Raw genomic sequence first — 23,255 nt, forward strand, 5'->3', positions numbered from 1 at the left:
CTGTGTTCTGAAATTTAATGTTCCAGGATGAATACAAAAGTTGTACTTTTGAAGGTCAACAACTGGCTACATACTGGCACTTTCACCGGGTTCAACTACACACTAAAGCTCACAAGTGCCCTGCCTCCAAGACAGGTGCCTGGAGTTGTAGATTTTTTACCAAGCAGTCTTGTTCAAGTGGCAAAGACTGCCTGCAATGCAGGAAATTCGGGAGACACATGTTTGATCCCTGGGTTGGGAAGATCCTCTGGAGGAAGAAATGGCTACTCACTCCAGTATTCTTGCCTGGAGAATCCAATGGACAAAGGAGCCTGGTGGGCTGGTCCATGGTGTCGCAGAGAGTTGGATACAACTGAGCATGCATGCACTTAGACATTGGTGCCGGGCAGGGATCTGAGTCCAGCGGCTCTGAGCTGACCATGTGGCTTCCATGAGTTCTCCTGTCCTGAGAAACAGACATGTGTGTCCCCCAACTCCTCTGATGATGCTGAGGTTGAGACAAGACATCCCAGGACCATCATCCGAGACAGTGAGTAGGAACGGTGTCCTGCTGTGGTCAGCATCCCCCAGCGCCCACCTAGCAGGGGGCAGGGCCTCATCTTGCTCCCCCTGGTGTCCCCAAAACCTGGATCCTCTCCTGAATCCTTGTCTAGCCACATGGTCAGTTCTGGAGGAAAGCCCACACCTTGTAACCAGAGCCGGGTCGGCGAGTGGGGCCCCTGTGAAGGCAGGAGAAGTGCATTCAGGTCACCAACCGCCAGACCACCCTTCCTTCTGGCCTGAGACCCTGAGTTCTGGATACTCTTCTACCTTTAGACGAGAATAACCAAACCTGCTGCTAAAGGCTGACTGTGCCCCAGACCAGATGCAGGCCCCAACCCCCTGGCTCAGGGTGAGGCAGGGCCCCGCAATAGGGTGACAGTAGAGAGCTCATCCTGGCTCCTCTGCCATAGTGAGGTGGCAAAGTGGCCATCGGCAGAGCAGCAAGAAAGCATCACCAGAACCTGACCATGCTGGCACCCGATTGCAGAATCCCAGCCTTCAGAGCCATGAGACAGCCACCCACACTGTGTGAGCTGCCTGGGCCAAGACACCCGTTCTTAAAATCCACAGCCTGAGAATCGCAGCCAAGGGGCGGGTCAGAGGCGTGTGCCCTCCGTCCAGTTCCCAGTGCCCCAGAGTAAGTTGCAGGCAGGGGGCAGCAGGGTCTGGTTAACAGACAGAAAATGCAGAATCCAGCCAGCTGGGGAGGGGCCTCCATCGCCACTTTATTTGACTTTGGCCATGACTATAGAGCTCTCTCCATATTTAAGGAGGAACAGTGCTGACTCATTGGAAAAGACCCTGATGCTGGGAAAGATTGAAGGCGGGAGAAGGGGATGACAGAGGATGAGATGGTTGGATGGCATCACCGACTTGATGATGGACATGGGTTTGAGCAAGCTTTGGGAGTTGGTGATGGACATGGAAGCCTGGCGTGCAGCAGTCCACGGGGTCGCAAAGTCAGATACAACTGAGCAACTGCAAAACCACCTTCGGGTATGTGCAAAGGTGCTGTGAACACCTGCTGCCCCCAAGGGGATGTACCCCAGCAGGGCTGTGTCAAGACTGACTTTGGGAAACCTTGTCAGTACTTCCAGAAACACCTGCCCTGTGCAGTCATGAGGAAGACTGAAAGAGAAGTGTTTTTAGAGAGAGGCAGTAGGGTCGCCTTCCATGAAAACGGAAGAGAGATAGATACTTCGAATTCTTCCATGTTTCAACACTCGAGCAGCAATGGGTCTACAACTCAAGCTGGAAAAATAGATTAATCCATAAATTCCAAGTTCTGATAGAAAAGTCTTCTCTTAAATAACTTAAAACATACAGACACCCATACACTCCCAACTTAAAACTATTCAAAAGTTACAAAATTTATAAATAAATCACAGGCAAGCTCTGCATTACACGTACCACGAATTCACTCCAGACACAGACCAAAATACCATGCAAGCTGATTCACACGCAACTGACTTAAATACTAGATGATACGTGACAGACGATACCAGCAGGAGATGCAAGCGATGACCTAACTGCACAAGGTGAAGTAACTTCGGTAAAAACTGTTGGGTTGCATCACACCTTGGGTCTCCAAGTGCCAGGGCCCAGTTTATGCGGTCTTGGCCCTTGGTGCAGGTGGACGGTCAGTACAGTGGCTTCAGGACATAACACTGTCCACTGCCCCAACGGGTTTGGGAATTTTTCTTCGGAGTCAGGTCCTGCAAGTTCTGCCAGGTCCACCCTCTGGCTCCTTGGCCCCAGCCTGGGAGAGGAAGGTAAGTGAATAGGCCCCTTGGGGCTGCCTGCTGAGGATGCCCTCGTCTGATCAAATACTTGAATCGAGAAACAGGACATTTCTGCTTGGACACGATGCTGGTTCCAGACCTAGAACAAGATGCTCTCGGGTGGGCATGGACTGGTTCCTGGGCTTAGGAGTCATCCACCGCGGCGAGGCACCTGCTCGGAACCCCGTTGTCACCAGGTAAACCGGGTCCTCTCGAGGGCCAGCCTCATGCTAAGGACCATGCAGAAGCTGCCAGCTTTGCCAGTGGAAGGCCGACGGAAGGCCTTGCAACACCGCCTAGCGCGGTTGAGACCCTGGCATCCTGTGGGTGCGCGGGCCGACTCGGCCGTCAGGGGATGCCCTCTTTCCTCTGACAGCACTGTGAGGGCGGCGCCGACCAGTCATAGACGTAGGACAGGCGCAGCTGCACCTCGCGCTTGCACAGGCGGCCCTCGTGCGTCAGCGTCCGGTGTTTCTCCAGCATGTCCTCCAGGCTCTGCTTGTGCGTCACCAGGTACTGGTTGTTGCAGCCACGGGACTTGTACTCGGTGTCAAAGCGCGGGTCGTGCTCTCGCTGCACGTCCACTGGCGCCAGCCAGGCGCCCAACGACACGTCTTCGCTGTGCCAGGCACGCAGGTACTCGCGGCTGAGGCGCAGGTAGCGCACCAGGTCGGCAGACAGAACGTAGCCGCCGCCAAGCGCGTAGGGTAGGTAGTAGTCGCACAGCTGCCAGGCGGCCTCACGCCAGCGGCCCCCGGGCCGGACACGGCCACGGCCCGAGAAGAAGCCCCAGTAGAGGCGGCGGCGGCGGGCAGGGTCGCGAGCGCGCAGTTCGGCCAGTACCGCGTCCAGGCGCGCGAACGAGTCATCGTCCGCCTTGAGCACGAACTCGAAGGCCACGTGCTCGTCTAGCCAGGCCAGCATGGCCAGCACCTTGGCCGTGAGGTTCTCGTACGCATCACGCAGCCCAGGCAGCAGCAGTAGGTCGCCGTGCTGAGCCTGCTCCCGCTCCAGGGCACGCCGTTCCTCGTCGCCCAGCCCGCTGGTGCCCACGGCGAAGCGCGCCCACACGTCCCCGGGGCCGCCGCGCCGCGCTGCCAGCCACGTGCTGCGGACCACGCTGCGCCGCTCGGCCGCCCGCGGCGCGCTGGCCACCAGTACGGCCAGGAAGGCGGCGGCGCGCGCCGGGCCGACGGGCGCCGGTGCGGCGGGGCCGGAGAGCGCGGAGTCGGGAGGCGCGGCGCAGCGCGCCAGGTAGAGCAGCGCGACACCGCCCATTGCCAGGCCGCCCAGGCCCAGCGCCGTCCGGTGCCGCCACGCGCGCCGCAGCAGCTTCATTGCTCGGGGAGCGTCGCGGACCGAGGCCGCGCGTGGGGCCGCGCCGCGCCGCCGGGCTACGTGGATCCCCGCGCTGTTTTCATTGGCCGCCCCGGAAAGCTGTGAGGCCGCTTCCGCCCAGGGAAAAGATGGCTGCGCGGGCGTCGGCGTGGGGAGGTCGCGCCGCTCGCTCCGCCCCCCACCCGACCCGCCTCTTCCCGGAAGAAAGATGGCTGCGGCCTAAGCGGAGGCCCGTTGGAGGCGTAGCGGGCGCTCAGGCCGCGCTCGCGGATCCTGGGTGAGGGGAGGGAGGCCGGTGAGTGAGGGCCGCAGGGCATGACAGCCCCCGCCCGGCCCCGCGGCGGCGGGAAGGGGACGCGCAGGCCGACTGGGCCCCTCGGATGCCTGGGTCGGGGGTCGGTGGAGCGGGGTCAGGGGTCGCGGCCCCGCCGTGCTGGGGGTAGGGAGCATCCTATCCGCCTGAAGCCTGGGACACCCGGCTCGGCCTGGGCCAGTCGTTGCCAACACCGTGTGCGACTCCTGAAGCCTGGGACGGATCTATTAAAAAAAATCGTTTGCGTTTTAACGACAATGGTCTTAGCTGTTAAACAGAGTGGGCCCCAGGGGTGTTCAGGAGCCCAGGGTGGGTCCCCCAGTCTGTAGGGCAGCCCCTGCTCTGAAATCCCTTCACCTGGGGCGGGAGAGAAGTGAGCGACTGACTCCTGTGCTCAACAAGGTGCAAAACAAGGTGTTGTGAACCAAGAGGAGGACGTCTACGGAATCTCCTGATACCTACCTGGTCATTTACGCTTTGTAAATGCAAAATATCAAGTAAATAACACCCCGTGTACGACCATCAAGATAAAGCAGAGTCTGGGATTGACGTTCTTTCCAGAAGTGAAGTCCAGTCTGTTTGGACAGGACACCTGTGTGTTTATGGCTCTGAGTCACGAGGGCGGTGTTTAGGTCAGCAGGAAGTTGTCTTGGTTTGCTCAGGAATTCCGGAAACGTACAGATGGTGGAGGAGTGGAAAGGCCTGCTGCGTGGACAGTGCTCTCAGAGGGGGACAAACTGCAATTCCAGAAGACACGGTTGAGGGCACAGTGGCAGCACAGAGTGCACAGCTGGTGGGTTCTGGTGAGGAGGGTTCAGGTCCTCTCAAACATGGAAAGAGGGACATAAGGCTGCCCGTCCGTGAGACAGTTTCCCCTCCAAGGAATGAGCCAGCTGAGCCAGGAGAGCAGGATCTTGTCCAGGGGTCCAGGTAGCACCTGGGCCCAGAGAACATGAAACCAACAGACATGTCTTTAGTAAGTGGAGGTTCTTTCTGGGGCAGAAAGAATTCAGTGATCCCCAGGGTGACAGGTGAGGAAAGAGTTTATAGTGTAAGACGTTTATGAGAGATACAAGCAGGTAGGCAAGGGGACTCTGCCCCGAGAATTAAGCTACTACATTTTTATAGCCAAAGGACAGTGGGGAGGGAGAGAAGACCATCTTTTTCCTCATTCTTGAGTAGACGCCACTCCTTCATCATCAGCTCCTCCTCCATGTTGGGCAGGGACCTTCTTGTTCCTAGCTGGTCAAACTGTCCTATCCCTGCGTGGTTAAGCTGCCCTGTCCCCTGTGGTCACGCTGCCCTGAACCTGCATGGTCAAACTGGAGCTGTCCTGGTGCAGTGGGACTGAGTAAAAAGGGGGTAACTTAAGTATGGTAAATCATCTCAAGTTTCAGTATAATGTGACCTTTCTCTTATATTTTTGTTTATAGTGAGCACAGAGGAGCTTGTCCTAGGAATCATTAACTTCTTGACCTTGCCAGGCAGGATGTGGGTCTTATTCCACCATTGTTTTATTGCTTTGGGGCTTGTCTTGTGCTTCTGTTGCACGGTTTTGTTGCTGAGCAAGACTGCTTGGTTTTGTGGTTAGGCAGACCTGTTCTCTTGAGTAATCATTAACTTACAGGGGTCTCCCATACTTTTTCGTTTACTTATGATACCTTAGTGGGATTAACTATTTAATTACCTGCTTTGTCTCTTTATTCTGCCCTCGTCAGGGTGACGTGCAGAGGTGTCCCCCTGCCAGGGGAGCTGTTAGCCAGGAGCACATAGGACAGAAAAGAGGCATCAGAGAAACAAGTGTCTGCCGGCCAGGGAGAGCCCGTGGCCCTGGCCTCCGTCATGCTGAGGCCAGCACAGGGGTCTCCTTGATCTGGTGATGGGCACTGTGGTTCAGGAACCCTTTGTGCCTCAACTTGGCTGCCAGCGGCACTCTGGCTTGGGGAGCTTCCCTCTGCTGCTCCCTTGCAAGCCTGCTGGAGGGGGCCTCTGAGGCACCTGGAAGAGCCAGAAGGTGTTTGCCTGGTGGACAGGCTCCAAGAGGAACACGTCGAGGGGCACGGAGTCCTGCGGTGGGAGGGACCCTGGAGCAAGGACGTGTGTGTATTATGTGTGCGTGTGAGCACATGTGGGTGTATGTGTGTAGGTATGTATGTATATGTGTGCGCATGTGTATATGAACGTGTGTGTACACGGAGATGGCGAGTGGGAGGGGTGGCTCCCTGCCTGGTGGTTTGGATTCTGCTGGCCCCAGGTGTCACAGAGCCTTGGGGCAGGAGCCTGAGGCTGAGGAGCTCTGGTGCCTTAGTTCTGGTCCCGGGGCTTGAGTGCTGAGCTGGCATCTGGAGTGTGAGTTGTGACTCTGGGGTCAGCTTCTTTGCCAGCAAGTTGAGACTGACTGTGCTAGGCACTGGGCTGTGGGCCTGAGGGAGGACAGGGCTAGTGATGCAGGGTGTACCTCGGGAAGGGAGTAGGAACTGAAGAAAAGGGAAAACAGGACGTCCAGCACGGGCCCTGGAAACTGAGGACTTGTATTTCGTGTTACCAAGTAAGCACCTCTTTAGCCAAGCATTTGCTGGTACGGGCTCTGGATCCTCCTGTAAACCTTGAAGGGCTAGTCGGGGCCCGGCCGCCTCAGGCTCTTCTCCGTGGGCAGCTGTGCTGGACGAGCCGCAGAGCCTCCTGCAGTGCCTGAGGTGGTGGGTGGCTGTGGTCACCACCTCCCCGCTTCCTTACCTACCCCCTCTCTCTCCGCAGCTCCTGGCCACGCTTGCAGCCTGTCCCGCAGCACAGACCCCGGCGGCCATGGCCTCCAGGCAAGCTCCCCTCTGTGGCCTGGCTCCTTGCTGCCTCTGGCTCCTGGGTGTTGTCCTTCTGATGAATGCGTCCGCCCGGCCTGCCAACCACTCGTCTGCTCGAGAGAGAGCAGGCAATAGGGAGGAAAATGAGATCCTGCCCCCGGACCACCTGAATGGGGTGAAGCTGGAGATGGATGGGCACCTCAACAAAGATTTCCACCAGGAGGTCTTCCTGGGCAAGGACATGGATGACTTTGAGGAGGACGCAGAGCCTCGAAAGAGCCGGAGGAAGCTGATGGTCATCTTCTCCAAGTAGGTGTCAGCGGGAGCTGCGGGGAGCATGGGAGTGGCTGGCCTCAGCCCCTCTGTTGGCCCCCCCCTAGTTTTGCACCAAGTCCCCACTTGGTGCTGTGTTGTGGAGGTGCAGCCCTAACACGTGCTCTTGGGAAGTTGGCAGCATTTGAACCATGGATGTGCAGCCCTGAGCTGTGCACTGTGCCCACCCAGGGGTGGAAGTGGGGTTCAGGTCATGGGAAACCCCCCAGGTTGTGGGGAAATGCAGAAACTGGCCTCTAAGGGACTGGGTGTCCTGGGGCTGACCAGATGTGCTCTAGCCCCGTCCGTCCACACTGTACATTTTTGTTATACATCCTGTGTCTGGCGGGGTTGTTGTGGGGTGGGGGGTGTCTAGCCTGCATTTACCTTCTTGCTCAGACTCCCCACACACCCATGTCTCCCATGTGGGGCCCCGTGTTTTTGGCACATGTCAACTGCTGTCTCCTCGCCTGTCCCCGCCCAGACCAGAGCAAACAAGAAGTCTCAGGACCTAGTTTTGAGCAAGCAGAAGTAATGTTGCCACAGCACTTCTTAAGCAAGGTTTTTATTTTGGGAGCAGTTTTAGATTTACAGAAAAGTTGCAAACTGAGGCACATTTGTGGAAACTAAAACACGATAGCACTCCGTTACTGTTCCCGATACTCCAGGCTTCAGGTCGCATGCTGCTCCAGGGTCCTCCTTCTGCCCTGGATCCCATCCAGGATCCTACCTTTTCGTGGCCTTGACAGCTATGAGGAGGACTCCTCAAGTGTTTGTTGCATGTCCCTGATTTGGGGTTTGTCTGCTGTGTTTTCTCCTGGTTGGACAGGGGTTGTGGGTTTTTGGAAAGAAGATCCCAGAAATGAGGTGGCTCTCTTGTCACATCACATCAGGGCACCTGACGTTTGAACGACATCTTGGGGGCTGTATGCCTGGTCACCTGGCTCAGGTGGTGTCTGCCAAGGAGAGTTGCAGTCTGCGGTCTCTTTGGTAGCCACTCAGGGAGAGGAAGCCTACCCTGCTGGGGGTGGGAGCTAAGCTCAGGGAAGACCCACCATGTGGTCTGGAATTCCATGAGGAGGACGGACTTGTGGGTGTGTGTCTGCACTCTGGAGGGGACCCAGCTCCGTGCTGTTTGTCTGGCTACTTCCCGGTTCCAGCCTTGGCTGCTCATCCATTCCAGCCTTGGCCACCAGGACGTCATCAACCCCCAGCTCCTTGTTTTGAGCACTTCCTCCCTTCCTCACACTGCCAGCCACTAGAGCTTCACTTCCTCATGTAATGTTCCTGCCGCAGTTCTCCAAGGAGCGCTAGTTTATTTCTTTGGAGAGTGGGATTTAGAGATGAGGAACCATCTCTAAATGGGTGTGGGTATTGCTGCTGGGGTATCATTGCTTGTAGTCCTCTCCATGGACTTGATAACATATCTGTGCATGCTAACCTGTGTGTACATTTGTGTGCACCAACTCACACATGTGTGTGTTCTGACCCACGTCCATGGGTGTGCATTAGCCATGTACACACTCACATCTGCACACCTCTTGACACACCTGCATCTACAGCTGTTTCTTTGTCTTCCTGGCTGTATCTGTGTGTCAACTTGACTTTTTTCTGGTGTCTGAAATCCAGTCCTGTTACTGGGGCTCATCGGGCTTGCATCCCAAGTGTGTGGTCCGAAGAACTGGGTTGATAAGTCTCCCCATCCTGTAGCAAGGTGGTCCCAAGACTGATGGTGTAGGGCCAGGCACACTGCCCAGCATGCTCCCTAATTCCCCCAAATCTACTCAGCTTTTCCTGTGTGCCCGTCGGGTGGGGTGTGTTACTGTTGGTGGTGGTTTCATTCTATCTGTGGAGCCCCTCTGGCCGTCCTTCTGTCTGTCGGGGTCCTGGAGGCCTCGTCTGACACAGCCTGTGGGCCCGCAGGGTGGATTTGAACACCGACAGGAGGATCAGTGCCAAGGAGATGCAGAAGTGGATCATGCAGAAGACGGCTGAGCACTTCCAGGAGGCTGTTGCTGAGAGCAGGGCGCACTTCCGAGCTGTGGACCCCGATGGTGACGGTATGGGCAGCCCATGGCCTGACCCTGAGGGGCCTGAGGCTGCTGGCAGAGGACAGCTCATGGGCAGGGGTGGGGCTCCAGGATGAGGTGGGGGGTGGCCACTGGCTGTGCAGATGAGGATCCCACAGCTGGGCTCAGGGATGAAACTTGAAGCTGGTGCTTTGCTGCTTCTGCCTCTATAGCTGCCCGTGACACAAGGATTTTTGACCAATGGCTTAAAATAACTAAAATTCTCTTTTTAAAAAAGGTTCCTTGTTAAAGTTCCTAACAGGTTGGTCTGCTCTTTCAGGCCACGTATCTTGGGATGAGTACAAGGTGAAGTTTTTGGCGACCAAAGGCCACAATGAAAGAGAAGTTGCTGAAAAGATAAAGAATAAGTGGGACCTGAACATCGATGAGGAGAGTGAGTGCTCGGCTCCCACAGCTGGCATAGCGCCGAGACAGTGCAGGTGCCGGGTGGGGCGTGGGTGAGACGTGGCCACAGCCCGTGTTCCTGCAGGGCCTTTAGGCAGAGCCTCCAGGACCCTCAGGCATGGTGCAGGGGAGGCGCAGGGACAGACGGCAGCCTCTAGTGGCTTGAGCTCTGGGGAGGAGGTGGCAGAGGTACCAGAGCACTGGGAAGCAGGTCTTGGCCAGGACTAGTCCTCAACCCTGGACGAGGTCTGACCCCGAGAGTCGGTGAGGTTGTGGGGGTGCTTGCCCATGGTGCCTGGCGACTGTGGTACTGAGTGTGGCGACAGATGTAACTCTCCCCTTAGCTTTTCAGAGAAGTTCCTCTAAAAACCTGTCTCACTGATAACACAATTTGATGCCTGTTAGCTGAGTTCTGAAGCAGCACTGAAGCATTCTTAGGATGTTTAGCGGTTGCTGTGTTCAGCGCTGCCCTCCCATCCCTCCCTGGGGGTTTGTTCGCAGCCAGGTGTCGGGTTCAGCTCGATGGGCATTATCAGAGCGTGGCGCGCCACCTGTGGTCTCCTATTCGGTCTTTCCTCGGCACGTCATCCCCGCCGTTGTCATCCAGTGTGTTGTCTTCTCTTGATGGACTTTCTCTGGCGTGTTGCTGAGATGTTCCCTGTTTGTCTTGTACCCACCTGGCCGTCGGGGTTGAGTGTATCATGGCCTCCTGCAGGTGTCTGTGGCCCTGCCGGCCTCTGCTTCATGAGGGCCACTGTTGCTGTGTTCTGTATTTGTATTCGCACTGTGGGCACCACTGTTCTTCGTCAGGGTTGGTGTTTCTAGGACTGGACTCCCTTCTTTGCCACTGAGTGTGTGATCCATGCCTTCTTTCTGTTTGCACTTGCTCTTTTTTTTTTTTTTTTAAGGTTTATTGTTATTATTTTAAAATACTTACTTGGCTGTGCCGGGTCTTGGTTGCAGCACATGGGGATCTTTGATCTTTGCTGTGACTTGCAAGATCTTTTGTTGTAGCATCTGGGATCTGGTTCCCCCTCCAGAGATCAATCCCAGGCCCCCTGCATTGGGAGCACAGAGTTGTAGCCACTGGACCAGGGAAGTTCCTCTTTAGTTTCTAATTCCCAGTTCCACTTGTTCTTGCTGATGTGTAGGAAAGTGACTGGCTTCTCTGTCTGCCTTCCATCCTGCAGCCTTGCTGTACTTGCTCAGTGGTTCCAGGAGTTTCTTGTCTATTTTTTGAGGTTTTCTTCATAGGCAGATGTGACATTGTTGCACAAAGGTAGTGTATTTCCTCTTTGCCATTCATTGTCCCTTTTATTCCTTTTCTTGTCCTAATGCATCAGGACTTCCAGTACAGTGTTGAAAAGCAGTGGTGAGAAGGACCATCCTTGCCTTAAATCTGATGTTAGTGGGAAAGCTTTGAGTTTCTCACCATTAATTATTAGTATGATCTTAGCTGTAGAGTTTTTGTGGATGTTCTTTATGAAGGTGATGAGTCCCCTCTGTTCCTAGTCTACTGAGAGTGTTCATGAATGGATTTTGTCATATGCTTTTTGCATTGTCATTGTTGTTCAGTTGCTAAGTCGTGTCTGACTCTTTGCGACCCATAGATTGGTGCACACCAGGCTTCCCTGTGCTTCACTGTCTCCTGGAGCGTACTTAAACTCATGTCCATAGAGTCCATGATGCCGTCCAACCAACTCATCCTCTGTCACCCTCCTTCTCTTGCCCTCAGTTTTTCCCAGCATCAGAGTCTTTCCCAATGTGTCAGCTCTTTGCATCAAGTGGCCAAAGTATTGGTGCTTTGGCATCAGTCCTTCCAATGAATTTTCAGGGTTGATTTCCTTTAGGATTGACTGGTTTGATCTGCTTGCTGTCCAAGGGACTCTCAAGAGTCTTCTCCAACACCATAATTCAAAAGCATCAATTCTTCGGCGCTCAGCCTTCTTTTTGGTCCAACTCTCACATCCATACACAACTATTGGAAAAACCATAGCTTTGACTACATGGACCTTTGTTGGGAAAGTAATGTTTCTGCTTTTTAATATGCTGTCTAGGTTTGTCATAGTTTTTCTTCCAAGGAGCAAGTGTCTTTTAATTTTGTGGCTACAGTCACTGTCCACAGTGATTTTGGAGTCCAGGAAAAACAAAATCTGCCACTGTTTCCACTGTTTCCCCAGCTATTTGCCATGAAGTGATGGGACTGGATGCCAGGATCTTAGTTTTTTGAATGTTGAGTTTTAAGCCATCTTTTTCACTCTCCTCTTTCACTCTCATCAAGGGGCTCTTCAGTTCCTTTTTACTTTCTGCCCTTAGAGTGGTATCATCTGCATATCGGAGGTTGTTGATATTTCTTTTGGCAATCTTGATTCCAGCTTGTGATTCATCCAGCCTGGCATTTCTCATGATGTATCTTGCATAGAAGTTAAATAAGCAGGGTGACAATATACAGCCTTGACATACTCCTTTCCCAATTTTGAACCAGTCTGTTGGTCCATGTCTGGTTCTAACTGTTGCTTCTTGATATGTGTACAGGTTTCTCAGCAGTCAGGTAAGGTGGTCTGGTATTCCCATCTTTATAAGAATTTTCCAGTCTATTGTGATCCACATAGTCAAAGGCTTTGGTGTAGTCAATGAAGCAGAAGTAGATATTTCTCTGGAATTCTTTTGCTTTTTCTATGATCCAGTGGCTGTTGGCAATTTGATTTCTGGTTCTTCTGCCTTTTTAAAATTTAGCTTGTACACCTGGAAGTTCTTGGTTCACATACTGTTGAAGCCTAGCCTGAAGGATTGTGAGCATTACCTTGCTAGCGTGTGAAATGAGTGTAATTGTGCGGTAGTTTGAACATTCTTTGGCATTGCCCTTTGTTGGGATTGACCTTTTCTAGTCCTGTGGGCACTGCTGAGTTTTCCAAATTTGCTGGCATCTATTGATAGGATTGGAGAAGGCAGTGGCACCCCACTCCAGTACTCTTGCCTGGAAAATCCCATGGATGGAGGAGCCTGGTGGGCTGCAGTCCATGGGGTTGCTAGGAGTCGGATACGACTGAGCGACTTCACTTTCACTTTTCACTTTCATGCATTGGAGAAGGAAATGGCAACCCACTCCAGTGTTCTTGCCTGGAGAATCCCAGGGATGGGGGAGCCTGGTGGGCTGCCGTCTATGGGGTCGCACAGAGTCAGACACGACTGAAGCGGCTTAGCAGCAGCAGCAGCAGCATTGATAGGATCATGTGATTTTTCTTCATTAGCCTGTTGATGTGAATATCAATTGAGTTTCAGATGTTGAACCAACCTTGCCTACCTGGAATAAATCTGACTTAGATTGTAATCTTTGTGTGCATTGTTGGGTTTGATCTGCTAATATTTTGTTGAGTGTTTTGCGTTTGTATTCATGTGAAATCTGGTCTGTAGATTTCTTTTCTTGTTGTGTGCTTTCTACGTTTGTTGTTAGGACCTCATAGAGTGAGTCAAGCAGTGTTCCCTCTGCTCTCTCTTGGAAGAGGTTGTGGAGATTGCTGTGGCTTCCTCCTCACATCTTTTGGAGAACTCACCTGTGAACTGCCCTTGAGGCTTGGTCTCTCCAAAGCATTTTATTTTTTCATGGGCTACATGAAGTTTAGCTTTATTTTGTGAGCCAGTCTGTCTTTGTAATACATGAGATAAGCTCATTACTGTTTCTATTTCTTTTTTTTCCCTTTCATCTTTCCGTCTGCTGATGTGGGGTTTAGAGACCTTGCTTTCCTTTTTTCAGCAGTCATATGACCCCATATGGCTGCCTGACAGGTGTGAAGGGGGTGCCCGGCTTTGCAGGTGTGCCCATGAGGGCTGCTTGTTGTGGGCAGGGGTTTGTATCTTATAGCTTTACTTTTTCCTGCTCATACGGATGACACCCGTTTAACTTAACAGAGTACAAGTTGAGAGCGTTTCAGCCTGTTCCTGGGCGGAATAGATGCCCGCTTCCTGTGCAGGTGATGCCACCCAGGATTTTTGGCTCTGCTGTTTTTTTTAAACCTTATTTTTTCCTATTTTTATATGTCTCCATTTTGTGTTTCCATTGTTTTCCTGTGGTTCAGACAGTCCCCTGAAAGGTGTCCTTTAGAGGTGACTGGGGGCCTGGTCCTCCTGCTAGCATTGGAGATTTGGCGCTGGCTTCTCAGGCAGCTGCCAGTCATCTCTGCCTGGTTGTCCTCAGCACCCTTTCCTGAGGTGTGTGTGGGTCGGGATGTGTCCTTCCTGGATCTAGAAGTTGTGGAGTCTCTGTCTGCACAGCCCTCAGCTGACTCCCCTGTGCTCGTGTGTCTAGGCGGGGGTGTGCAGATCTGGGGATCAGAAGTGAAGAGCAGAGTCGGGGTGCCCGGAGGCCCTAGAGTGCGTCGGGGGAGGGCTGAGTGGTGAGCCCCTGTGGGTCCCCAAGGCTGCTGTCCCAGTGCACCCAGACGGGCTCCTTCCAGGCCTCCAGCCGGTGCTGCCAGGTCCCTGCTCCTGGCCACTGCTCTCCAGTCTCTGTCTCCTCCTGCACGAGGACACCTGAGCTGAGGGCCCACCTGAATCCCAGTGGTCTCACCTTAAGACCTTCACCAATTATGTCGGCAAAGACCTTCTTTCCAAATCAGGTCTCGTTTGCAGGCTTTGGGTGTGCTGTGCTTGCTTTTCCCCCTCCCCCGCTGGACACGCAGATCATTGCCAACCACTGGCCCCCAAGGTCCCCGCTCCCTGCATTGGGCCTTCTCATGGCAGGGGGAGTGAGTTCGCTTGTGGGACACATGACTCATCTCTGGAGACTGGGTTTTCCTTCAGAGCACTGCCCAGTGAACAGGAGGAAACGGAAGGGAATCAAGCTGTGCCTTTGTTCCTGCAGAGCTGGCGGCCCACTGCAGTTTTTCTATTGCCCAGGAGCGAGTAGGGGTGGGGCTGCGTTGGGGTGGGGGGGGGTCTGTGTCTGAAGGGGTCTATGTCCGGGTTGGGGGGCCTGTTCAGTTGAGAGTTTGCGTCTGCGTCTTGGAGGCCTGGGCATCTGTTCTCTGGGGGCTGAGTTCCTGTCTGAGGGCCAAGTCCTTGTCCTAGCACCTCTGTGTCCTGAGCTGCCCCCTTCTCTTGGGCTGTGTATCTCAGAACTTTCCAGATGTCCGCAGTGGTCCTGTGTGCCTGGGTCCTCACGGACACACCTCTCTCAGCACAGGAAGTCCTGGAGAACCTCAAAGACCGCTGGTATCAGGCGGACAATCCGCCCCCGGACCTGCTGCTGACGGAGAGCGAGTTCCTGTCGTTCCTGCACCCTGAGCACAGCCGCGGCATGCTGCAGTTCATGGTCAAGGAGATCATCCGGGACCTGGGTGAGGCCTGGCCGCGGAGGTCAGCCTGGGCCGGTCCTAGACTGGGTGGCCTGGGGGACTGTGTGCTCGCTGTTCTCGGTCACGCGGGAGACCACACAGACTGAAAACCTGGTGGCAAAGCCCCATTCGTTGAGTTTCTCCCGAGTGGCCTTGGTGTCCTGTGCCCACTGGAGTCTGACATCTGCCCTCCTGTCCCACAGACCAGGATGGTGACAAGAAGCTCTCGCTGTCTGAGTTCATCTCTCTGCCCGTGGGCACCGTGGAGAACCAGCAGGGCCAAGATGTTGACGACAGCTGGGTGCGGGATAGGAAGAGAGAGTTCGAGGAGCTGATTGACGCCAACCACGATGGGATTGTGACCATGGCGGAGCTGGAGGTGTGTGCAGGGCCATCCTGTGCTGGGAGGCAGAGTTGGTCTGGCTGTGGCTGGGCACTGGTCAGGGGAACTGGAGCCTCTGAGCTGGGCTGTGCAGCCGATGTCATGGGCTTCCCTTCTTGGGCCCGGGTGTGCTGTCCCCCATGGGGAGTCTGGCCAGACTCTGGAGCAGGAGGGCTGTGCACAGGCTGGACCCACTGCCTGCCCATCAGTGTCTTTGCTGGTGTCGTGTGTAGGTGCTGCATGGGCTTGTTTCCTCCCGTGGCTGGATGAGTCATTGCATTTTATTCCAGAATCCCCTCACCCCTGCTCATAGCTGGCAGGATGTCTGGTTTGGGAACTCCTGCCCATCAGCACTCCTGTCCTGGCGGTTGTTGTGCATGTGCCCTGCTCCGGGGCTTCCCTTTCCCCTGCCTTTCTGTGGCTGGACACCCTGATATGGGCAGGGAGGTTCCCACACAGGTGGAGGCTACCTGGCCCTGAGCCACTTCCAACCTGGTGCCCGCCTTCCAGAACAGGCCCACCTCCTTGCTCTGCAGCTTCCGTCCTACCAGCCAATGGGTATTACAGACCAGGCTCTGCCTACTGTAGCCAAGGCGCAGGTGCCCCATGAGTGCAGGGTGTCCTCAGGGGGGACTTGGCTGGGTGTGGCCTGAACATGAAGAGATGCCCCTGGCCCGGAGGGGTTTGGGGTGCGTCGGGGCTGAGCCGCTGCCCTTGCAGGACTACATGGACCCCATGAACGAATTCAGCGCCCTCAATGAGGCCAAGCAGATGATCGCTATCGCTGATGAGAACCAGAATCACTACCTGGAGCCCGAGGAGGTGCTCAAGTACAGTGAGTTCTTCACAGGCAGCAAGCTGGTGGACTATGCCCGCAGCGTGCACGAGGAGTTCTGAGCCACCACCGCGCCCCCCGCCCCCTTCCTGCCCCCGCAGCACCCCGCGGGCTGCCCGCACCCTGATTCCAGTGTAATCGCTGCATCTCACTTCTGAGAACTCAGAGCCCCGCTGCCGGAGGCACTGACCACATCAGGGCGGCAGGCTCCCCCACCGTGGGAAACGACAAAGTTCCTGCCGTTCCCTCGAAAACTGAAAGGTGAAGCTTTGCTGGAAACCGGCAGCCAGTGGCCGGGGTGGGGCGGGGTGCTGGGTGGGGCTGTGAGAGCCGCCGGCCCATGGCCTTCAGTCTCTGAGGAGCATGAATATTGGTGACAGGAATCACATTAATTTACTTCAAAATATAGTTGCCTTTTTCTCTCAGCTTCATTTTTTTGATGGGAAACAAAACCACGTAGACAATTACTTGGGATGTTTGTGGCCAGGCAGCTTCCCCTTGAAGCTTTGCGGTGGGCGGTTTGGTTAGAACCCGAGGCTTCCTAGCACCTCAGCTGCCAATTTAAAGTCAGGAGCCAGAGTCCAGGCCTGGGTGAGGCTACCTGGGAGGGACCAGGAGGAAATGGGACTTTAGGACGGAGGGGTCTCTGAGGATGAGCGCTCCCAGGGATGGGGGTAGAGAACTAGGGGCCCTCACAGAGTTTTGAAAGCACAGGAATCCTGGCCTGGGGCTCCCTGCCAGAGACGGGGAGGAGTAGCCCGGGGGGCTGTGGTGAGGCTGGGGAGCTGGGAGCCTGCAGTGGGGGAGATGAGGTGACAGGTCCTCTACTGGCTCCTTCCCAGGGTCTGCCATGCCTGGTGCGTGGCTGGCATGTGGGGTGGAGGAGAGGACACGCTGGGGGTCAGATGACTGAGGGAGGGTCACTCACCAAGCTCGCTGCCTCCTAGCTGGCCCCTGCCAGGCACCGTTGGAGGCCTAAGCCCACAGGGCCTCAGTGGATGGCTCACCTGGCCAGATGGTGTATGTGGGCCTCGGCTGGGGTGGGGGCTCTGGCCGAGTGGGCATCAGGGCCAGCCTGAGCTGCCCACGTGACCTGCTTCCGAGCATTGTGGGGAGGGGCTGCCCCAGAGGAGCAGGGCGCAGCAACAGAGCTGGTTTCCAGACAAACAAGAGGAAAGAATGTTTTCAGAACTGAGACAGAATGCGGGGCCGTGGCGGTGGCTGGGGCTGAGCGTGTGGGCGGGCAGCTGCCAGCAGGTGTAACTTAGCTGGGACAGAGATGTCAATCAGCCAGGTCCATGGGCTGCCACGTGTGGACCCCGTGTGTGACAGGTGTTAGGGCCTTGGGCAGAGGGCGGTGTGGTCCTGTAAGGAGTAGGGTGCTGCCAGGCCCTGAGTTACTGCCATCTCAGAAGCTATAGTTTGTCTTAAAAATATTTTTCTCACCTTTAGTGGGAGAGGGGTACAATACTTGCACGCACACGCGTGTATAGCAGACTGCCTGGGGGCTCTATCCCTCCCCTGGGGACCCTCCCTCTCTGGAGGCTGGGGCAGAGGCCTGCGGGCAGAGCCGACTGGTGGAATTTCCTGCAGGTGGGGAGGGAGCCCCACTTCTTACCTGTGCCCGTCACCACCAGGAGGAGGGGGATTTCCAGCCCCTGCGGGAGGCTCCCCGCCTGAAGCTTCAGGTTAACCGTTAAGCAGAGAATCCTGTCTCTTGGTTCAGATTTTAAAGGCACCGAAGACACAGAACAGCCTCTGCCTTGGGGCAGCAGGATGAGAGCTGTGTGGGAGGAAGCGCGTGCACGTGTGTGCATGCGTGCCTGTGCTCGCCTCCCCTCTCCCCACAGTGCCGGCAAACCGGCCGTCCCACTGTCCCGAGGGCCCCCAGGGCTTGTCTTTCCTGTCCCCCCCGAACCCGGGTGGCTGTGGGGTCAGGGAGAGCCTGGCACAGCCTCCAGAGTGTTGGCAGAGGCTGCGCTCATCCAGCCAGGGGGCAGAGCGAGGGTCTGTCCTCATGGGCCACCCCTTCTAGACACAAGCCCAGGGCTTCACGAGGACAGCACACACACGTCCGGGCACGTGGGGCTAGCACCACACATGCGTGCCACACATGTGGCTGACACACGCTCCCAGGCACACATCACACCCAGGACACCTGTCAGTGCTTGACCAGCAGCATATGTTGGGTCTGCGTGGGCGGCTTATCCTCTTCCAGTCCTGGAGGCTGGACATCGGAGACCTAGGTGTGGGCATGGCCGGTGTTGCCGTGTAGACAGCTGTTTTCTCTGGGTCCTCATGTGGTCGGCCTCTGTGCATGTCTGTGCCCTGACCTCCTCTTACGTGGACACAAGCCACACGGGATCAGGCCCACCTGTGACCCCACCCCACCATCATTGCCCCCTAAGAGGCCCCTTCTTCCAGCAAAGCTGCACGAGGGTTGGGCTTCCACGTGCGGGCTGTGGCACTAACATGAATTCAGCCCCTGGCGCCTCCTGCTGTGCTCAGGGACATGCAGCTGCTTTCTCACACCTGCACACGCCTGCACACACATGCCCAGGCTGGCGCTCACTGTGGGCACTGGTCAGGAGGTGCCTGATCCACCAGAACTGCTGGCATTGGTCTGGGCTACTTTTGTACACTTGGGCCAGTGACCATGCTCCAGAGCCCCCAATACCACCTCCCCTCCCCCATAGTGGATGCCTGACCCCGTGTGCTGCCCTGGCTTACCCACGGACTCTGGGCACCCTTTGGCGGAGCGGAGGGTAAGGATTGGCATCAGTGCGGCCCCCCCATTTCTCCTGAGGGTTCGGCCCTGCAGAGAGAGTGGGAGTCTAGAAGCAGTGAGCCAGGTGAAGGCATCCCAAGACCATTCTGTTCCTGGCAGCTTGGCTAGGCCAGGCCGGGCAGGGGGGCAGCCAAGATGCTTGGCTGAAGGGGCTCCGTTAGACAGGAATGGGAGCGTCTTGTGGTGGGTGCAGACCAGCTGGGCTGGAGAACTGGCCTGGCCCTAGTAGGGCTGGGGGAGCTGCGGGTCCCCCCTCGGGCCCTGGGTCTACATACCACAGCTGCCGGCTTGGCTGAGCTGAGGCCTGGGGCATTGTCGTGGGGTCGGGGCCCCTGGGCCCAGGGCCAGAAGAGAAGGCTGGGAGTGGGCTTCCCAGACTAGCTGCCTTCCAGCGCTTCCTGGGGCCCTCCTAGTCCCCTCCTGGTCCCCTCCTCCTGCCCTCCCCACCCCTCCCCCGCAGCCCTTATAGCCACATCCTGCAAGGAAAAACCCCAGACTCCCAGAGCCTCGGAGCTGAGAGGAGCTGAGAATGTGCGTGGGGACCCAGCCGCCCAGGGTGCCGGGCTCAGCCCTCCTGCTCCTCGGGCTCGTGCTGGGTGCTGCGGCCCAGCCCCACTGTACTGGGGACACCTACCCTAGTGGCAACAGGTGCTGCAAAGAGTGCCCGCCAGGTGAGTGGCTGGGACATGGAGTCGGGGAGGGGTGCCTGCAGGGACCTAGGACCAGGAGACAGGGTTGGAGGACACGGATGGGGCGGCAGGGACCTGCAGATGGAGTCAGGCACTGCAGGTGTCGTGAGGCAAGTGGAGTTGGGTTAGTGGGTGATCTGGAGCCATGTCTGGGATGACAGGCCAGTCAGAGGCCGGGTGGGGCTCCTGGGGGAGCGCCGGGCTGTGTACGGCTCTGACCCCGGCCTCCCTCAGCAGGTTATGGGATGGAAAGCCGCTGTAACCACAACCAGGACACAGTGTGCAGCCCGTGTAAGCCCGGCTACTACAACGAAGCCGTCAACTACGAGCCCTGCAAGCCCTGCACCCAGTGCAGCCAGAGTGAGCACCATGGGTGCCTGGCACCCACATCAAGACTCGACCGTGGCGGGGCCTGCCCTGCCCTGCCCCCTGGGGCCTCACAGCCAGCTGAAACGGCCGACAGGGCACCTCCCCCTCCTAGGGGGCCAGGACCACGTGGCTTTGGGGTGGGGGTAGGGTGAGACCCAGAGTCAAGGGCTGCAGAGGGTCCTGAGCAGACTGGAGGGTGTTAGAAGGGTGGTCATAGCTGCCGCGGGTTACCCTGGGGGCCGTGTGACCAGGAGGGATGTGGCGTGCTTGGTAAGAGAGAACCAGAAGCCGCCCAGCCGTGAGGGGCTGCTGGTCGGGAAGGTGGCTGTGGACCCTTGACCCCCATCCTCAGCCTGCTCTGCAGCTCTGGCCTCCCCGCTGACTGCACCCACCCCACCCAACCCCCAGGAAGTGGGAGTGAACCCAAGCAGAGATGCACACCCACCAGAGACACGGTCTGTGGCTGCAGGCCGGGCAGCCAGCCCCAGGACAGCTACGGCTACAAGCGTGGAGTTGGTGAGGGGGGCCTTGGGAGCTATGTGGAAGGAGCATGTCCCTCACACGCTGTCACTGCTCCTCCCAGAGCCCCTACCCCAGCCCCAGCTGAATGCCCCTTCCCCAGCAGATTACACCAAGATGGGGGTGGGGGTCTCCCAGGTCAGGGCCCACGGGTGGCATGCAGGTGGGGAGGGGCTCTTGGAGACCCTGGGGAATGAGTCTCTGGGCACCCCAGGGGTGGCAGATGGGCAGAGCCTGCTGACTCTGTTGCAGACTGCGCCCCGTGCCCACCAGGACATTTCTCCCCGGGCAATGACCAGGCCTGCCAGCCCTGGACCAAGTGAGTGTCCCTGTGGCCGGAGGGCTTGGGTGGCCTGGGGTCTGGGAGCCAGGGGTCAGTTCTGGGAGTAGGAAGCTGCTGGCTGGGAGCTCCTGGGCCTGAATCCCTGTAGCCCTTGCCCCGCCCCACTCCGTGATAGTCCCTGCTCCCACCATAACCCCTGCTCAGCCCTGGCCCAGCCTCCCACTGGCCTTCCTGCTGGGTCAGTGTAGGGAGCCTCTGAGACCCCAGCCCAGGCCCCAGGAGTGTGAGAGCCTCAATCACTCACAGCGGAAAGGTTCCTGTCCTTGGGCTGAGCCAGAGCAAGCAGGAAGAGAGTAGACAGGGGTTTGGGAGAGGAAGGTGCAGGTGGGAGCAGGCTAAGCGCAGGAGGGCCCGGCAGAGTCTGCGGCCCCTCTCCTCGCCACCTTTGGCCTGGACTCTGATGCTGCCTGAGTGACCAGTGTGGACCCCTGTTGCTTCCCACGTCTCCCTGGTACTGCCCCAGTTCTGGGCCCATCCCACTGGTTGGGGAGGAGAAGGGGGACTCTGGCCTGATCAACACCCTTGCCCGCCCTCAGCTGCACCTTGTTAGGAAAGCGAACGTTGCGGGCGGCCAATAGCAGCTCGGACGCCATCTGTGAGGACAGGAGCCCCCCGGCCACACCACCGTGGGAGACCCAGGGCCCCCCAGTCCAGTCCACTACTGCCAAGCCCACCACCTCCTGGTCTAAGGCCTCACAGGGGTCCTCCATGCCCCACACAGAGCCCCCCAAGGGTAAGGGGACCTGGCCTTGCCCCAGCAGGGCCCTCCCCTCAACCCAAAAGGGGAGTGGGGTGGGTGGGGAGGGTGGGAGTAGAGACACCCTCTGGGCTTGGTGGGGCCCTCCCTATTGTGGGTCCCTTCCCCTGGCAGACCCCACCCAGCAGGCCCTGCCTCCTTGCAGCCCCTGAGCTGTCCGCTGTCCTGGGCCTCGGCTTGGGCCTGGGCCTCCTTGCCCCTGTGGCTGCCATGCTGGCCCTGCTCCTCCACCACAGGGCCTGGAGGCTGCTGACCAACACCCCCAAGCCCCCAGGTGAGTGCTTGTGGTGGGCCCCAGACCAGATGGCCTCCCAAGGTGCAGGACCCCTGCCCACCTCCCACCTCTTGCCCGTACCTCCTCCCCAGGGGGAAACAGCTTCCGGACCCCTATCCAAGAGGAGCACACTGATGCCAACTCCAGCCTGGCCAAGATCTGAACAACATCTGCTGGGGTGGGAGCCGGTGACCCCTCCCCAGGCTGGGGCCCCTGAGGGGCAGTGGGGGCCCCCAGGTGCAGGTTGCCCCCCTGTCACCCCTGCGCGTGGCGCCCTGACACCTGCCCTGTGCCGTTTTAGGTGCTCCTGGGCTGGCCCTGGGCTCTGCTACGTATGCTGTGCATACTCCCTGCCCAGAGTGGCCCCCAATAAATGACGTTGGCAGATGTGGGCCTCTGACTGGGCTACCTGGGGCTGGGGGGGTGGACAGGGGCTCCCCTGGATCCCTCACATATCCCAGGGCTGCTGTCCTGTTCCCTGGGCACATCCCAGCACCTGTAGGGGGTGGGGGAGCCAAAATAAGTGCCCTGGGGAGTCAGTGCTGCACCTGTCAGCCACGTGAGACCCTAACCCAGGGACCTTCCCTGGGCCACTTGGGAGGGGCTGGCACGGGCTGAGTACTGATGGGAACTCTGAGGCCCTGGCCCCAAAGGTCATCCAGGACCACCCTTCGGGTTGCTAGGGCTCCTCCCAGGAGAGGGCACAAGTGTCTGTTTCTTCTCAAACCCCATGCCCTGCTAGACCCAAGTGTATGGTGACCCTACGACCCCCACAACATCTGCAGGCCCCCCGAGTCCCCTGAGACCAACTCCATGCTCTCAGGGAAACTGGATGCTTCTGACAGGGCTGATCCTTCATCCACCCCGGGCGGGAACAGAATGGGCACCATTATGCGAAAAGGTTCCCAGGTGGGAAACCTGTGGGCTGTAAAAGCCCTCATGGTCAGACCGATCTGCTGGTCAGCACTGGGGGCGGTCCTGGCTTGGGCAGAGGTGTGGACTTGGGGCAAGTGGCCAAGGGCTCACTCGAGGTGTGCAGGTTAAACAGCTCAGGGAGCACAGGTCAGTGTGGAAATGCTGTGCAGCCGATAGACATTTGTGCCCCAGGTGTTCAGACAGATTGCAGAGCTACAGTGAACCGAAATAAAAGACTCCTGAGCTGCTGTTGGGGGTGTGGAGGAGCAGAGAAAATCCGGGCAAGAGCCCGAGGCCTCACCTGGTGCACTTGGCAAATGAGCGCCTGGCTTGCTCTCACACCTTTCCCCGCCCGGTGGCCAGGACCCAGGCATCGCTGCACCAAGAGGGCCCTACAGCAGCTGAAGATGCTCCTGCCACATGTGTCAGGCTGCCGTCCTGCCCCCCTGCCCCAAGTTTCTTGGCCTGGCTTTCCCCCCAGAGCTGCCC

General features: G+C 57.3%; 3 protein-coding genes across 6 annotated transcripts; 2 read left to right on the plus strand and 1 right to left on the minus strand.

The window, feature by feature from the left end:
- B3GALT6 (beta-1,3-galactosyltransferase 6) lies at positions 1-3,756 on the minus strand. Its single transcript, XM_061383120.1, has one exon. The coding sequence runs from the start codon at positions 3,660-3,662 to the stop codon at positions 2,673-2,675; it is 990 nt and encodes a 329-aa protein (XP_061239104.1). The 5' UTR covers positions 3,663-3,756; the 3' UTR covers positions 1-2,672.
- A 29-nt stretch (positions 3,757-3,785) lies between these two features.
- Positions 3,786-16,537, plus strand: SDF4 (stromal cell derived factor 4). Of its 3 annotated transcripts, none has more exons than XM_061383116.1 (7): positions 3,786-3,957; positions 6,733-7,085; positions 9,012-9,148; positions 9,438-9,551; positions 14,740-14,898; positions 15,099-15,274; positions 15,998-16,537. In XM_061383116.1, the coding sequence occupies exons 2-7, from the start codon at positions 6,781-6,783 to the stop codon at positions 16,172-16,174; spliced, it is 1,068 nt and encodes a 355-aa protein (XP_061239100.1). In that variant the 5' UTR covers positions 3,786-3,957; positions 6,733-6,780; the 3' UTR covers positions 16,175-16,537. The 3 variants fall into 3 exon arrangements, with proteins under 3 accessions (XP_061239100.1, XP_061239101.1, XP_061239102.1); XM_061383117.1 differs by lacking the exon at positions 3,786-3,957 and adding an exon at positions 4,637-4,768; XM_061383118.1 differs by lacking the exon at positions 3,786-3,957 and adding an exon at positions 6,385-6,523.
- A 91-nt stretch (positions 16,538-16,628) lies between these two features.
- Positions 16,629-22,238, plus strand: TNFRSF4 (TNF receptor superfamily member 4). 2 transcript variants are annotated; one of them, XM_061383121.1, is made up of 7 exons: positions 16,629-19,571; positions 19,827-19,949; positions 20,367-20,474; positions 20,730-20,796; positions 21,357-21,553; positions 21,723-21,851; positions 21,944-22,238. In XM_061383121.1, the coding sequence occupies exons 1-7, from the start codon at positions 19,430-19,432 to the stop codon at positions 22,012-22,014; spliced, it is 837 nt and encodes a 278-aa protein (XP_061239105.1). In that variant the 5' UTR covers positions 16,629-19,429; the 3' UTR covers positions 22,015-22,238. The 2 variants fall into 2 exon arrangements, with proteins under 2 accessions (XP_061239105.1, XP_061239106.1); XM_061383122.1 differs by lacking the exon at positions 20,367-20,474.
- The last annotated feature ends 1,017 nt before the right edge of the window (positions 22,239-23,255 follow it).

This window comes from Bos javanicus, chromosome 16 (assembly GCF_032452875.1).
Source record: "Bos javanicus breed banteng chromosome 16, ARS-OSU_banteng_1.0, whole genome shotgun sequence".
Lineage (NCBI taxonomy): Eukaryota > Metazoa > Chordata > Mammalia > Artiodactyla > Bovidae > Bos > Bos javanicus.